The 13,985-nt window shown below is 44.3% G+C and overlaps 1 protein-coding gene and 1 long non-coding RNA gene across 4 annotated transcripts in view; one reads left to right on the top strand and one right to left on the bottom strand.

The window, feature by feature from the left end:
* The window catches only part of JARID2 (jumonji and AT-rich interaction domain containing 2), a 307,763-nt gene that overhangs the window by 268,952 nt on the left and 24,826 nt on the right, over positions 1-13,985 (top strand). For all 3 annotated transcript variants that reach the window (XM_073331951.1, XM_073331952.1, XM_073331950.1), the window contains exons 9-12: positions 1,205-1,297; positions 1,858-1,976; positions 2,171-2,241; positions 10,870-10,984. In XM_073331951.1, coding sequence (XP_073188052.1) covers positions 1,205-1,297; positions 1,858-1,976; positions 2,171-2,241; positions 10,870-10,984 — 398 coding nt within the window. The remainder of the gene's footprint in view (positions 1-1,204; positions 1,298-1,857; positions 1,977-2,170; positions 2,242-10,869; positions 10,985-13,985) is intronic.
* Positions 222-8,828, bottom strand: LOC140906968 (uncharacterized). Its single transcript, XR_012157320.1, has 3 exons — positions 7,907-8,828; positions 3,503-3,617; positions 222-1,639 (listed from the first exon to the last, which is right to left on the bottom strand). It is a non-coding gene; the product is annotated as an uncharacterized lncRNA (long non-coding RNA).

The following is a 13,985-nucleotide window of genomic DNA, read 5'->3' on the forward strand; positions in this document are numbered from 1 at the left end:
CATAGCCTGGCCTAGTACAATCAGTACATATCACATTGGCTAGACCAAAATATTGCAAGGTTTGGTGGCAGGGTGCTGTCATCCTTCACATCCCTTAGCTTTCAAGGTTATTTTCTTAGTTTAGAGTGATGGAAGAACTTGAAACCTAAATAGAGGCTGCATTTTCACCAGAGGGTATAGGCAGGTTCCAATGTCCCCAAGCCTTAAAGGGGGGGGCATGTTTCCTGTCTCCACACAGTCTCTTTTCTTGTAAGCCTTAACTTGGTCTCAGATAATACTAACATAAAAACACTTTTAAGGCTTATTTTACACATTTCCAAATTTCAAACTTTGGATCATACACTGAGAACTTGACCACCGTATTTTACTGAGATCTTTGGCAACCTGGTTGCAGATATACAAAGGGCTGGTGCTATGTCTTCCTATGGATCTCTCTTAGATTGAAAATGTGTTTATTATTATATGTGTGTGTGAGCATCTAATATATAAGAATAATATACATGTAAAAGAATATTCAGAAGTTTGCTAAGTGTTGTATAGAACAAAAATAAGACAGTTCCTTGTCCCAACCAGCTTACAATCTAAAGGACATCATGCAGACAAAGTAGTGGAGGAAGGAAGCAACACACATTTTATTATTTTGCTTTTGTAAACCCCCTGCCCCTCCATACCAATCCCTGGTCTTCATAATATTGTTGTTGAACCATGCCTTGCTGCCTTGTTGTTGTACATGCAATTACTGAATATAAAGTATAACTTAGCTCCGAGTCATCCTTTTTGTGTCCTCCTGTTCTCCATGTAGTGCATGTTCTATCATGAACAGCATCTGTTTGCACAGAAAAATAGGTTAAATGAGGTTAAAACACTTTTCCTAAAAAGAGAGACCTTAAAAATGGAAACTGACTTGGTGGAAGTTTTAAAATGACATCTGCATAGGCTCACTTGCTGTATCAGCTGCTGCTCGCCATGATAAAAGCTGGAGTTCCCTACTGCTTTTAATGGCATTTGAGATACTTGCTTCAGGAAGAAATGTATATTAGATCAATGGACTCTGTTGTACCTATTCTTAGAGAACATTCTGTCCCTTCCCCTCTCCTGGTCTTGGGCTGAGGAAGGTAAGGTTTGCACAGTAAATAACACTGGAGGTGGGGGGCGAAGGTACCATTTTTATTTTCACTTTTAATCGTGCTCTCTTGATTCACAGGGTAGGTCTGTTTCTTTAACAACCTTTTACCGGACGGCAAGAAACATCATGAACATGTGCTTCAGCAAGGAGCCTTCGGTAGCTGAAATAGAGGTGAGGGGCAAGAGAGCACTTAGGGATGGGAAATCTTTCCCTATGGAGGATTTAGGGATGGCTCTGCAAAGTTAAATCACAAAGTGGCACAGTAGACTGCTTGAAGGTGTCTGATGCAGGAAGAGAATGAAGATGTTGTCTCTGCTCTTCCTTTTGACATTACTTAATATCTTCAATAAAGGTACTGACAAGTTAAAGACAGGCAGGAGGGTTGGTTGGTTTTGTGGTTGAAGCACCAGCATGGGAGTCAGGGGATTGGAGTTCTGTTCTTGTCTCTGCGAAAGTCTTCCTGTGTGAGTTTGCACAAGTCACTTAAGCGCTCTGTGTCTCAGTTTTCCCCATCTGTAAAATGGAAATAAACAGTCTTCAAAAGGGATGTTAAGTCTTAATTCATTGTTATTTTTAAAGTTCTGTATATCTGTCTCTAAGAGGAGATGTTTTGTTGGAGCAACACTGAGTGTATCAGTGGACTGTAACCTTCTGTTAATTGGTGAACATTTAAAGGAATTTTCTCACTGTCCGTTGGACTAAAAATTTACTACTGCCTTCTTCTGCTATAGCAAGAGTACTGGAGGTTAGTGGAACAGAAGGATTGCCATGTAGCAGTGCACTGTGGGAAAGTGGATACCAACACACATGGGAGCGGCTTTCCTGTTGGAAAATCTGAACCATTCTCAAGGTAAAGTTAGATAAATAATCTGGATTTGTATGGTATTTTGCCTCTTATGCTACAGTTATTCTATTCAGCACAGAATCCATATAAGACTATAGGTCAAAACAATGACTACAAATGTTTGAGATGAGGAGCAACTTTAAGACCAGTTTGTTTTTAATGCGGACGCATAATAATGTGTGTATCACTTCATTCAACAGGCATGGGTGGAACCTTACAGTCCTTCCTAATAATACAGGATCCATCCTGCGACACCTTGGTGCTGTGCCTGGTAAGTAGATCCCCCCCCAGCGTTCTGTGTGGTATTAGGAGTCAACAATTTTGGCAGTATCTGGAGTGGGCAGAATCAATTCTGTTTTGCTTTTTGTTCTGTGCAATTTTTACTGGAGAAGGCCACGTGTGTACCCACTGTTTAAAATTACAGAGGTGCAAGTGGTATTGTACATTTTAATGATTGGCATTGTCATGGCTACTGGGCGAACTGTGCCTTAGACCCCATTCTGTCTCTCTCGAGTGCCCACCTTACATGGTAAGCCTGGCTTTCTGCACCTCACTCTGGGTGGAATCATGCAGCCCAACCACTCTTAGATTGGCTTTGTGGGCTGCAGCCCCTTGGTTTCTAACCATGTTAATGACACAGGCCCAATTTGGTTTTGACATGTGAGAGTTTCACTTGGGGAGCCTGTCACAGCATATGTTTCCAGTGACACAGAAACGGCGCCTGCAAAACAAAGTATTATTTATTCATTCCTCAAAGGTACAAAGCATGTAGAGCAGAGAGTAAAACAATAAAAGGCCTACACTTATGCCTTAAACTTTCCTTGGCTGCTTGTGTAGGTACCTCTCAGCCCAGCTAATTCCCTCTGTAGCAGGGAGAAGCACACTGCCCTGCTGCAGCATGTTCCCCGTCTCTGTGCCTCAATCAGTCTGTCAGCTTTCCCCGACATATCTTGAAGAGCAACCTCTCTTGGCTCAGCAATCCCCTTCTCCCATCCCTTTTCTAGGGTCTCTGAGATTTAGGACTCCCTAGGGTTCCAATCTTTTCGCCTTGGGAAGAGCAACCCATTCCAGCCAGGAGGGAGCCAGACAAGGGGTATTCTGCAATTGATAGATTCCGCGCTTCAGAGCCGTCTCTTTGCCATTGTTTTGCTTCCTGGTTGTTTTCCCCTTTACAACTGCCTTTGATTTAACTCCTGGCCTTCAGGCAGGATAGTGTCACCCAGATAAACTGAGGGTCATATGATATCTATAAAAAACAATGCAAATGTGTCCCAGTTCTCCACAGGGATACCCAAAAAGCCTCCACTTGTTGCAGTATTTATAAGCATATTGGGTGGGGACATGATTTCCAATTTATCCTCAATCTGTTCTTTGAAATGGGCACTTTTCCTAGATCTAGACAGGTGCTGATTTGTTTTCTAACCCATATGGATGGACATTGCCTTGGAGTATTTTGTGTTTCAAGGCATAAAAAGCGATCTGTACGTTTAGAATTGATGAACAGTTGGGGTGATATACCCGTGGGCACTTACTTCTCCTTGTAATGTCCCTTTTAGTTATTACTTGTACATCTGTGTCAACGTTTTGCCTCAGAGTGATGAATGATTGAGATATTGCTTCCGTATTTATAGAATCTAGAACGCAGTGCTGGGTAAAATAATGACAAAATTTACTGTGAATATTCATTAGGACTTCATTCAAGTTTTAGTGGTTTAAAAAAAAGTGCACTGAAAGCAGAATTCACAATCACATATACAAATATCCGTGTTGGAGTACTATCACAGTCAGAGAACAAATACAGTTTCAAGTGACTTATTTGACCTATCAAAACTAACCTTGAATTTTGGGTATTGATGATCAATCCATAAAGTAGAAAATTAAAAAAGATATTTGAGTAACTAATAAATTCAAGGCCATTGCTATAGCCTGGTAGATATTTTATGACCTGAAAGAGTCTAAATTTGTTTAATCTATTATTCTTTGTGAATTATTCACTCTGCTCTGGTAGAGACAGAAAATTTTTCTTCAAGATGCATTGTCCATATATATTCCACTCTTGGTGCACATGTGCCCAGTACTCAAGTCTGGATTCTCTTGGCCAGCAGTGTCTGTTGAGGTCGTGCTTCTGATGGAGGATGTAAAGAGTAGGACAGCCCCAGCTGCCTCTTGCTTCCTTCTTACCTCCTTTGGCTATGAATTGGAACTTAGTGTCCAAGTCTCTTTGCTCCACTGTGAACTATGTAAATAGTTAATGATTAGCTTTAGTGTTAGTATTTGATCTCATTTCTTTTCTTCCCTTTTTGTAAGGAAACTGGTTTCTGCTTGCCTGGGAGGGTAGGGGGATCACTCTCTCTGGGTCTGGCTACACTGCACCGAGAGGTGTTATTGCAGCAGGGGTGGCATGCCCATGCTAGCTTTACTCTTGCTAGCACAGCTAAAAATAGCAGTGAAGGTATGGCGACATGGGCTGCAGCATGAGCTAGCAATCCAAGTATGGTCCCCTGTGGGCTTGTACAGCTCATGTTGCCACATCTCCACTGTTATTTTTAGTGGCCTAGATTTAAGGGTATGCCTATGTGTGCTGCAGTCACCCCTCGGACTGCAGTGTAGACATACACTATGACTGAACAATCCAGCCTTCAAAAGCTGCCCTTTGTGCAAGGCTGTCATGCCCCTAATTGATGGGCACACCAGATGAATATTGTGTCTGGTAAGGGGCACATTACAGAGAGATGTGCCATCTGTAGATCCTTTTCAAAGAGAACCCAGAGAGCTAGGGAGTCTTGCTTAATAAAGACATTTCTTTTGGAGAAATCTGTGTTCCTTCTCAGGCTCCAGGATGCTCAGGGCGGAAACCTCTGAGCAGTCATCAGCTACTCATGGGGCTGAAGTTCCTGTTTCTAAAGGTTATTTCTCCTTGTCTGGTAAAATGTCAGGTGATGGAAGAAAGACCACAAGGTTCATAAAGAAAAGAGATAGAGATTGCTCCTCACCAGGTCCTTCACATTAAGAGCCACAAATTGTTTCTAGTCTCAGAGGTCAAGGGTGACACAGGCCCCCAAACGGTCCCACTGGCACCCATTCAGGCACAAGTCTTCATGCCCCAGGACTGTCTTTTGTCGTACTGCATAAATGCCTGGTTCTGACTCCTCAGCATCAAGGCTCCTGGTTCCAATGCAGTCTACTTAATTTGACTTCAGTGCTAACATATGCACTACCAAAATCCAATACAGCATCTAAAGACGTGTTGGTCTCCTTGACACCAAATTCCCCACTACTAGTGGTGGGGAAGGTGCCTCCTCCAAGAACCAACAGCTGTCCTGACACTGGTACTGCATACATCTACAGTACCAGCCAAAGCACGTTCCATGGGGGCTTCCAGCACACCAATTGGTACAGCTCCTGTTCTGGAGGAATATGCTGCATTTTCCTAGTCTGAAACCACTAGGGGAGGTTTCACGAGGTTGTTCCTTTTCTAGGTATTCAGATAGTTCACACCTGAGAGAATGTCATGGGTTGCTTCCTATTACCACAGACACAGAAGTTCAAGAAGGGATATTATTCTTTGATACCCTATCCCTTGATTATCTGCCACTTTTGCCTACCAGCACTGTTGGCCTTATAGGGCTCCAAGGGAAATGTATCATGCTAAAAGGCCTGCGTCAACATGGGGCATTACAACTAGACCAACTGCTCCACTACCTGCAGAACAGACTGGTCAAGGCTCAGATGAGGAGACCCAGACAGAAGACCATCCTGCCCTAGTCCATATATCCTCAGCATCACTGGATGAGGTGGAAGTTACTGAGTGATTAGCTTCCACCCCAGATGTCTACAAGACATTCCACGACCAACACTGAAGAGAGCAGACCATTGCTACTAAGTTCCCGTCCAGGGACTTGAACAATTTTTGACAAATCCTACATCGGGTTCATTAGCGGTTACAAAAGGTCTCGGGAATCAGCAAAAATCAACACCAATGACCAGTAACCCAAAAAATTAGATGTATTTGAAGAAAAGAATTCTTCAACATTTAGCCTCCAAATGAGAATCATCATCATCATCATCCCCCCAAAGCCTTGTTGGGATTCTATGACCAAATTTATAGACAAGTTTCCCCAAGACCACGTATTATCATAGTTGAGAGTCAGCTCATGGCATGTATATCCCTACAGGCAGCCCTGCATGCTGCAGATACAGCCTCTAGAGCAGGGGTTCTGAACCTTTTTCTTTCTGAGGCCCCCCTCAACATGCTAGAAAAACTCTGGGGCCCAGCAGGGGGCCATCCGGACCAGAGGTGGGACCCTGGGGCATAGGCGTAGTTTGACTTCTATTTGGGGGATGGTGGGGAAGGGCAGGCAGGGCTTGGGCCATCTCTGCCCAGCAGGGTCCAGGGAGGGAGTGCCAGCTCCAGCCCCCTGACTCACCTTATCAGGCCACTCACCTGTTCGGGGCTGTGTGCCGGTAGCTACTGCCCGAGGGATCTGCTGGGTCCGGAGCTGCCTGGGCAGCTCTGACTGGCTGCATGAGCAGTCAAAGGAGGCTGGGAGCTGAGGAGCAGACGCAACCCCAGGCACCAGCAGCAGATGGGGAAATGCCGTGGCTGCCCACTCCATGGCACCATCAGTCAGAGGAGCAGTTGCCCCTCATTGCCTGGCTCTGTCTTCCTGCCTCGGATCTGGCCAGAGGGTGGGGCATGAGGGAGAGGAGGAGGTTGGGGGCTGGGAGGGTGGAGCTGCCCCCAGGACTACCCCACTCTGGTTCAGGCACTGCAGCTTGGGGGACAACACTCTTGTGCCCCTCAACTCCGCCCATCGGCTCAAAATTTCTGTCCATGGCAGCGGGGCTTCAGCCCTGCCGCTCCTGGCTTCAGGAGGATGGAGGAGCTCGGGGTTTCAGCCCTGTGCTGCTTCCCTCTTCAGCCCCATGGGGGGCACTGGGTTTCCGTGGTGGAGCTCCGCAGCCCCCCCTGAAAGGGCTCGTGGACCCCTGGTTGAGAACTGCTGCTCTAGATTATAGCCACCTCAATTGCTATGAGGAGATTCTCCTGGCGCCACAATTCAGGGATCCTTAAAGAAGCTCAAATAACAGTTGAGGATCTCCTCTTTGAGGAATTTGAACTTGTTAGTGTGAAAACAGATGAGACCTAAAGGCCTCGTATGCCACACTGAGATTTTAATGCTAACCATGATAGAGGCAATCCTTTTACCCTTAATACAGGCAGCCTGGAAACACCTAGGAAATGTCTGAAATTTCCCAGAAGGAAGTCATCAGGATCCACATCACCCTCTCTGCTGATCAACCTCAGTCGACATAAAGGCAGAAGATTTGACTTCTTGATCTAAAGCAAACCCCTTTGGCTCTTCCAATTATATCCCCTTCATTTGGGAATAATTTATTTCATGAATGGGTCCTGGAGCACCAGCAAAATCGACCGCTGGGGTCTTGCAAACTGAAATGTTATTCCATCCAGTTCCAGACCCTCCCCAATCCGCCTTTCTCATCCCTATTCAGGGACCCCTCTCATTGAAAGCGTGCTATATCAGAAGGTGCAGTCACTTCTCAGTCTTGGAGCAATGGAAGAAATTCATCAAGAACACAAGGGAAAGGGATTTTACTCTCATTATTGTCTGATTCCCAAAAAGAAAGGCAGTGGGCAACCCATTCTGAACCTCAGACAGTTGAACACCTTCATCTGCAAGCTCAAGTTCAGGATGGTGACTCTGGCCTCCGTAATTCCATGCTTAGATCAGAATAACCGGTACATAGCTCTCGACTTCCCGGACGCTTACTTTCATATAGCTATCCCACCTGCCCACAGAAGATATCTCAGGTTTCACGTGGGCAATTGCCACTAGTAGCAAAGGTCATCACCATTCAGCCTACCAACAGCATGAAGGGTATTCATAAAATGGTTGCTGGTGGTGGCCACTTACCTCAGGAGACAGGTAGTCCAAGTTTCCCATATTTTGATGACTAGCTCATTCATGAGAAGGTGCGCCAGCAAGTAATAGACTTCATTTAACAGACTCTGCAACTGTTCGCCTCTCTAGGCCTAAAAGTAAACAAAAAGAAGTCAATACGGACTCCAACACAAAAATTAGAATTTATTGCAGTCATGCTGGTCTCCCTAATGGTGATGGCTTGTCTACCACCAGAGAGTCCAAGTCATATTAGACCTACCTGTCGACCTTCATGTTTACCACAGGATATCAGTGAGAACTTTTTTGACTGCTGGGACACATGGCCCTTGCAACTTTGTAATTCAGCCTGCCAGACTTCTGTTGCATGCAAGGGTGTTTGAGATCTGTATTATGTATCAGCTAAGCTAACATTACCTGTCCATCCTAATACATGTTCCACCAGAAGTCCTGTCATTAAATTGGTGGAAGGGGCCCTTCAAAGTCTGCAATGGGACAACCATTCTCCCCTTCACTACCATCAAAAACATTGGTGACAGATTCCTTTACTTTTGCATGGAAAGCCCATTTAGATGATCACAAACACAAGCCACATGGACTCCTCAGGAAGCAAGTCTCCACACAAATGTCCTGGAGTTAATAGCCATTTTATGTAAACAAGCATTGGGGCATAAGGCTGTCTCCTTCATGTTAAGAGGGTGTACATGTTTGGAACTTTTGTATCCATCATGAAATTACTCTGAAGGCTGTTCCTCTCCCAGGAATACAGAATGTGCTGGCAGATCACCTTAGTGAGCAGTTTTCAGACACCCGTTACAGGTTGATAGGTTACACTTGAGAGAGAGGTCTTATGTTGTCGTCATTCCAGCATACACCTCTTTGCCAAAAGAGCAAAAAGGAAATGTCAAAATTTCTGGTTTGGACGGTGACTAAGTCAGGGGTCATTGCCTGATGCATCTCTAATTTCACGGTCATCAGGTCTCCTATGCGCTTACCCTCCAATTCTGTTCATCCCCAGTGCTTTCAGGAAGCTCAGATGGGACTCTGCCATAATGATCATGGTAGCTCCAGCATGACCAAGACAGTTCTGGTATCAGGCCTGAAGAATCTCTCCATTCAACCATCAATACACATAGCTCTCCAACCAGAGGTCATAATATGGAGGCACAGCCAAGTCCATCATCCCATATTCCCTACACTTCACAGCATAAATACTGGCTGACTGACTTCAGTAGAAATAAGCTGCTCATCTGCAGTACAAAGTGTCCCTGTCCACAGCAGAAAAGACTCTAGCAGACATACTTATGCTGCTAAATTGAAGAGATTCATGATCTGGTCATACCACCACCAGTTATCACCATCTCAAGCAAAGATTCTAGACAGACTGGAATTTATCTCCTGAATTTAAAGAACTCTGGACTATCTGTGAACTTGTTAAGGGGTCATCTAGCAACCATCTCAGCTCTCCACTGTCCATTGCAAGTGGCTTCTACATTCTCACACCCCACAGTGGCCAGATTCTTATGAAAGTTAGAGAACCCCCCCTTCTTGGGATCTAATTGTTCTCAGAGGGTTAATAGGCCCACCTCTTGGACCTTTCAACACAAGTTCTTTTTCATCTTTCCATAAAACCAGCCTTCCTGGTAGTGATAACATCAGCCAGAAGAGAGGGGGAGATACAGGCATTGATGTCAGGGCCCCCATATCTATCTGCCTTTCATTTAAATCACGTTATTCTCCTGCCTCTATTTTTCTCTCTCCAAAATACATTAAAATAAAGCAAAAATAACGAGGAATCCTCGTGGCACCATAGAGACTAACAAATTTATTTGGGCATAAGCTTTCATGGGCTGGAACCCACTTCATCAGATGCATGGAGTGAAAATACAGGAGCAGGTATTAATACATGAAAGGATGGAGGTTGCTTTACTAAGTGTACCTGCTCCTGTATTTTCACTCCATGCATCTGATGAAGTGGGTTCCAGCCCATGAAAGCTTATGCCCAAATAAATTTGTTAGTCTCTAAGGTGCCACAAGGACTAATCGTTATTTTTGCTGATACAGACTAACATGGCTACCACTCTGAAACGTATTGAAATAAAGTGAGGCGAAGCTCCACACTCTAGATGTCCGAAGGGAGTTTTAATTCTCTATAGACAGAACTAAGCCATTTAGGGTATTCCCTTGATTTTTCATAATCTGTGGAGAGAGGATTAAAGGACAAGCTATTTCAAACAAAGACTTTGATACAAACTTCTATAGACTGGTAAATATAGCTCTATCAAGGAAGGTCACAGGTCACTCAAGTAGAGTGCAAGCAACCTCAGTTGCTTCTTTGAGAAACATTCCCATCCTAGACGTTTGTAGGGCAGCTGTTTGGGAGTTCAGTGTGTACATTTACCCAGCATTAATCTATCATGGAAGTGAGAACTTTGGCTATCATACACTCATTTTTTAGGTAGACTGCAGCACCCATCTCCACGGATCTAGATCACTTTTTGTGAGTTATCAACAGTGCAATATATATGGAAAAGCGGTTGGCTTACTTATAGTAACTGCTTCTTTGAGATGTTCTCCATATATAATTTCACAACCTGTCCTTGTTTCCTGCTACTACAAAGTCTGATAATATCTGGATCCTGTATTGATGAAGGAACTGAGGGGTGGGTAGGGCTGACCTTGGTGGGAGGCACAAAGACATTCAGGGTGCAGGCATGGCCCCAACAAACACTGCTGGCCAGGATAATTCAGACTCAAGTGCATTGGATGCATGTGCACCAAGAGTAGACTCTATATGGACAACATATCTCAAAGAACCACAGTTACTGTAATGTTAGTGACCATTTCATTTAAAACTCCTGAGTCAACTCAATGGAGAACCAGGCTTTTCAGCTGAAATGCGCTCCAAAACTGTCTTTTATTTATTTTTAATTGACATTCTAATCCATTAAAGTTTATTTTTAATTCCTGTATTTTAGGAGTGACAATTCCTTGGCTAAGTATTGGCATGGTCTTTTCTACCTCATGCTGGTCTCGAGACCAAAATCACCTTCCATACATTGACTACTTACACACTGGTGCTGATTGCATTTGGTGAGTATCCCTGCGGTTTGTCCCATTACTTGGAGCCCCAATGGCTCTCGGTAGGAAGATTAGAAGCTACTGCAGTACGGCTACTGCATTTTGCCTGAATAATTCACATCAGGAAATGAAGTTTCTGTGATTACAAATTTAATGGGAAAGTCTATCAAATTTCTTGACAAATGGTATGGTATAAATTAAGTGAAAAACCCCTTCTAAAGGAAAGGGGTTTAATATTTCTTCTATTCTCTGTTTTAGGCTATTTAACAGCAACCCATTTCTGCCTTGTGTAGATTTCACTCTGCAGAATGTTTCTGAGTACCTGGAATCTAAATGACAGCTAGTCAAGGCAGGATTTCCTTAAACTGATGTGTAGAGAGAGTTATTCAAGCCAGCTATATATTCTCATTTTTAAGGTGATTGATCCCATCTTTCTGCTAAACTGTCCCCACTCTTCTACTTAACAAGATAACTTGAGACTCTGTAGGTACCAAACCACATATACCATATATACTCGATCATAAGCCAGTTTGTTTATAAGCTGACCCCTCCAAGATGGATAAGTAAAAATGGTAGAAACTGTATGACCCTTTCATAAGCCGACCCTATATTTCACGGGTTGGCAAGCTTCGGCTCCCGGCCCGTTAGGGTAAGCCGCTGGTGGGTAAGGACATTTTGTTAATCTGGAGCATTCGCAGGCATGGAGCCCCTCAGCTCCCAGTGGCTGCAGTTTGCCATTCCCAGCCAATGGGAGCTGCGGGAAATGGTGCTATTTCTCGCAGCTCCCATTGGCTGGGAACAGCAAACCGCAGCCACAGGGAACTGAGGGGCTCCATGCCTGCAGATGCTCCAGGTAAACAAAACAACAATGTATGAGATATTCAATTCAGTGATTTCATAGAATTTAAAATCATCAGATTTTGGTGTAGACCCATTTATAAGCTGACCCCCGCTCTTTGATGCTTCACTTTTTTACCAAAAATATTCGGCTTATGAACGAGTATATACGGTATATTTTTAATTTGTACCCAGTGATACCTGCCTTTGAAGCCACATCCTTCTAACATTTTGATGTGGATGGTTGCGAGTCTGTAACTTCTTATAGCCACATTTTGTGTTTTGTGGGCACCTGTTGCAAATAGGTTTAAAACATGCTCACACATCTGCTTGGAGGTGACTGCTGCTTACTGTAGTCATTACACAATATTGCTCAGATTGTAATGGAAATACAACAGCTGATAGTGAAATCACTGGAAGCAGATGGTGCCAGAATTTAATATACTTACCTGTGTTATTCCTGTAGTACGATCTTATCCTGAAAGGATCTGCTCTACAATAAGAACAGTATAAGCAGCTAAGCTTGTAGACCTTGAGTAAACAAAAATATCATAAAGTAATTAAGAAACCCCTTGATTATAACACTTTAATGCATGGAGGCTGAATTATAATGGCTAATGATGCCTGGCACATACCACACACAGTACTTTAAAATGCTTTATAAGATTTCAAGAAAACCAAACATACAGAGATGTTTAGTTACCCTCTTAATTACTAATTAAAATTATTTAAACTCTTATCAGTATTAATGATGCTAAGCTTGAGTTGTGGTTCTGTGCCAAGTTGTGTGAATACAGGTAAATGCCTTATGTCACAGCTAAATTCCCTAACAGGATTTGGTCCCCATTGTCCTAGGAACAAACTTAGAATAAGAGGCTGTCCATGTGATGAAGAGCTTACAGTCAGTCTAAGACAAGACAGATCCATAACTGGGGAAAGAGACAATATACAATCAGAGTGAATTGTAATGGCTTGCAAATGTCATGTGAATTCTATTAATTTTATAAAAATATTTTTTTGGGGGGAGGGGAGATGGGAGAGGAGGTTGTTTTTCACATTTTATTATAGGCAGAGCTGGAGGCGCACACTCTACAGTTAAGGTTGCCTAAGACACTGTTTTTGGTTGTGTATAACTTTACCAGACTAACTGTTTGGCCTGACATTTTCCATGCTAGCTGTCAGCCCCAAGATAAATTTCTTTGGAAAGTTTCAGCAATAGCAATGAAGGTGCTTCCAAGAATCAGATTAGGGAAAAGTACATTGTTTTGCAAGCGTTAAAAAAAAAGAAAAGAAAAGAAAAAAAATCTTACATTCTCCTATTTTTTCAAGAAGCTCTAGCACCTCCATGCTTTTAGCAGTGATTTCATATTTGGCAGGGCATGACCCTAGTGTCAGGGATGTGCCTGTTGCTGTTCCCATGAAAATCCACCCACCTTTCGCTGAGTTGTAAGCCTCTGAAAATTGCCATTTGTACATGCTCAGTAGAGAGATGGAGACTGACAATTTAAATTCCATCCACACTGAACGTGCTCCAGGCCTAGGCTGAGGACTTTACCTGCAATTGCTGCTCCTAGCCACCAGGGGCTGTTGTGGCACCAGATATAAAAACTGAGAGCTGAGGTGCGTCTCTCCTGTGCTCTCAGTTCATCTCCTTCTACCATGGTCCCCAAATTTTTTTCAATGGTGTCTTTCCCCATCCCCGGTCTGCGTCCCCTCACCCCCGCAGCCAGGTGGGGGAATGAGTCTGGTCAGGGAGAGGGAGCTGTGCTCTGGGGGAGGGGTGGGGGAGGGGGTGCTGCTGGTAGATCTCCGGCAAGAGATCTTGCCGTCTCCAGGCTCCTGCAGCTCTTCCCGCTCCCTCCCCTGATGGCGGAGGCCAGTTACTGTGGGTAACTGGGCTTTTAGTGACTGGTCAGCAATGTTGACCGGTCACTGCCCTGTCCCTTCTGGTCGAAAACCAGACACCTGGCAACCCTAAGCCAGGGCCACAGCTGGGAGCCAAGACCAGGAGGGGAGCCGTGGCTGGGACTGAGCCTAGGGCCAGAGCAGGGCTGGGTGGCACTCCCTCCCCACCTCCTGGGGAGCTGGCCCAGGTCCACCTCAATCCCCCACCCTGGATGTTCCTCTGTGCCACTTTGGGGGGGGGTGTACCCCACAGTTTGGGAACCACTGTCCT

The sequence above is a fragment of the Lepidochelys kempii genome, chromosome 2, assembly GCF_965140265.1.
Source record: "Lepidochelys kempii isolate rLepKem1 chromosome 2, rLepKem1.hap2, whole genome shotgun sequence".
In the NCBI taxonomy this organism is placed as follows: Eukaryota; Metazoa; Chordata; order Testudines; family Cheloniidae; genus Lepidochelys; species Lepidochelys kempii.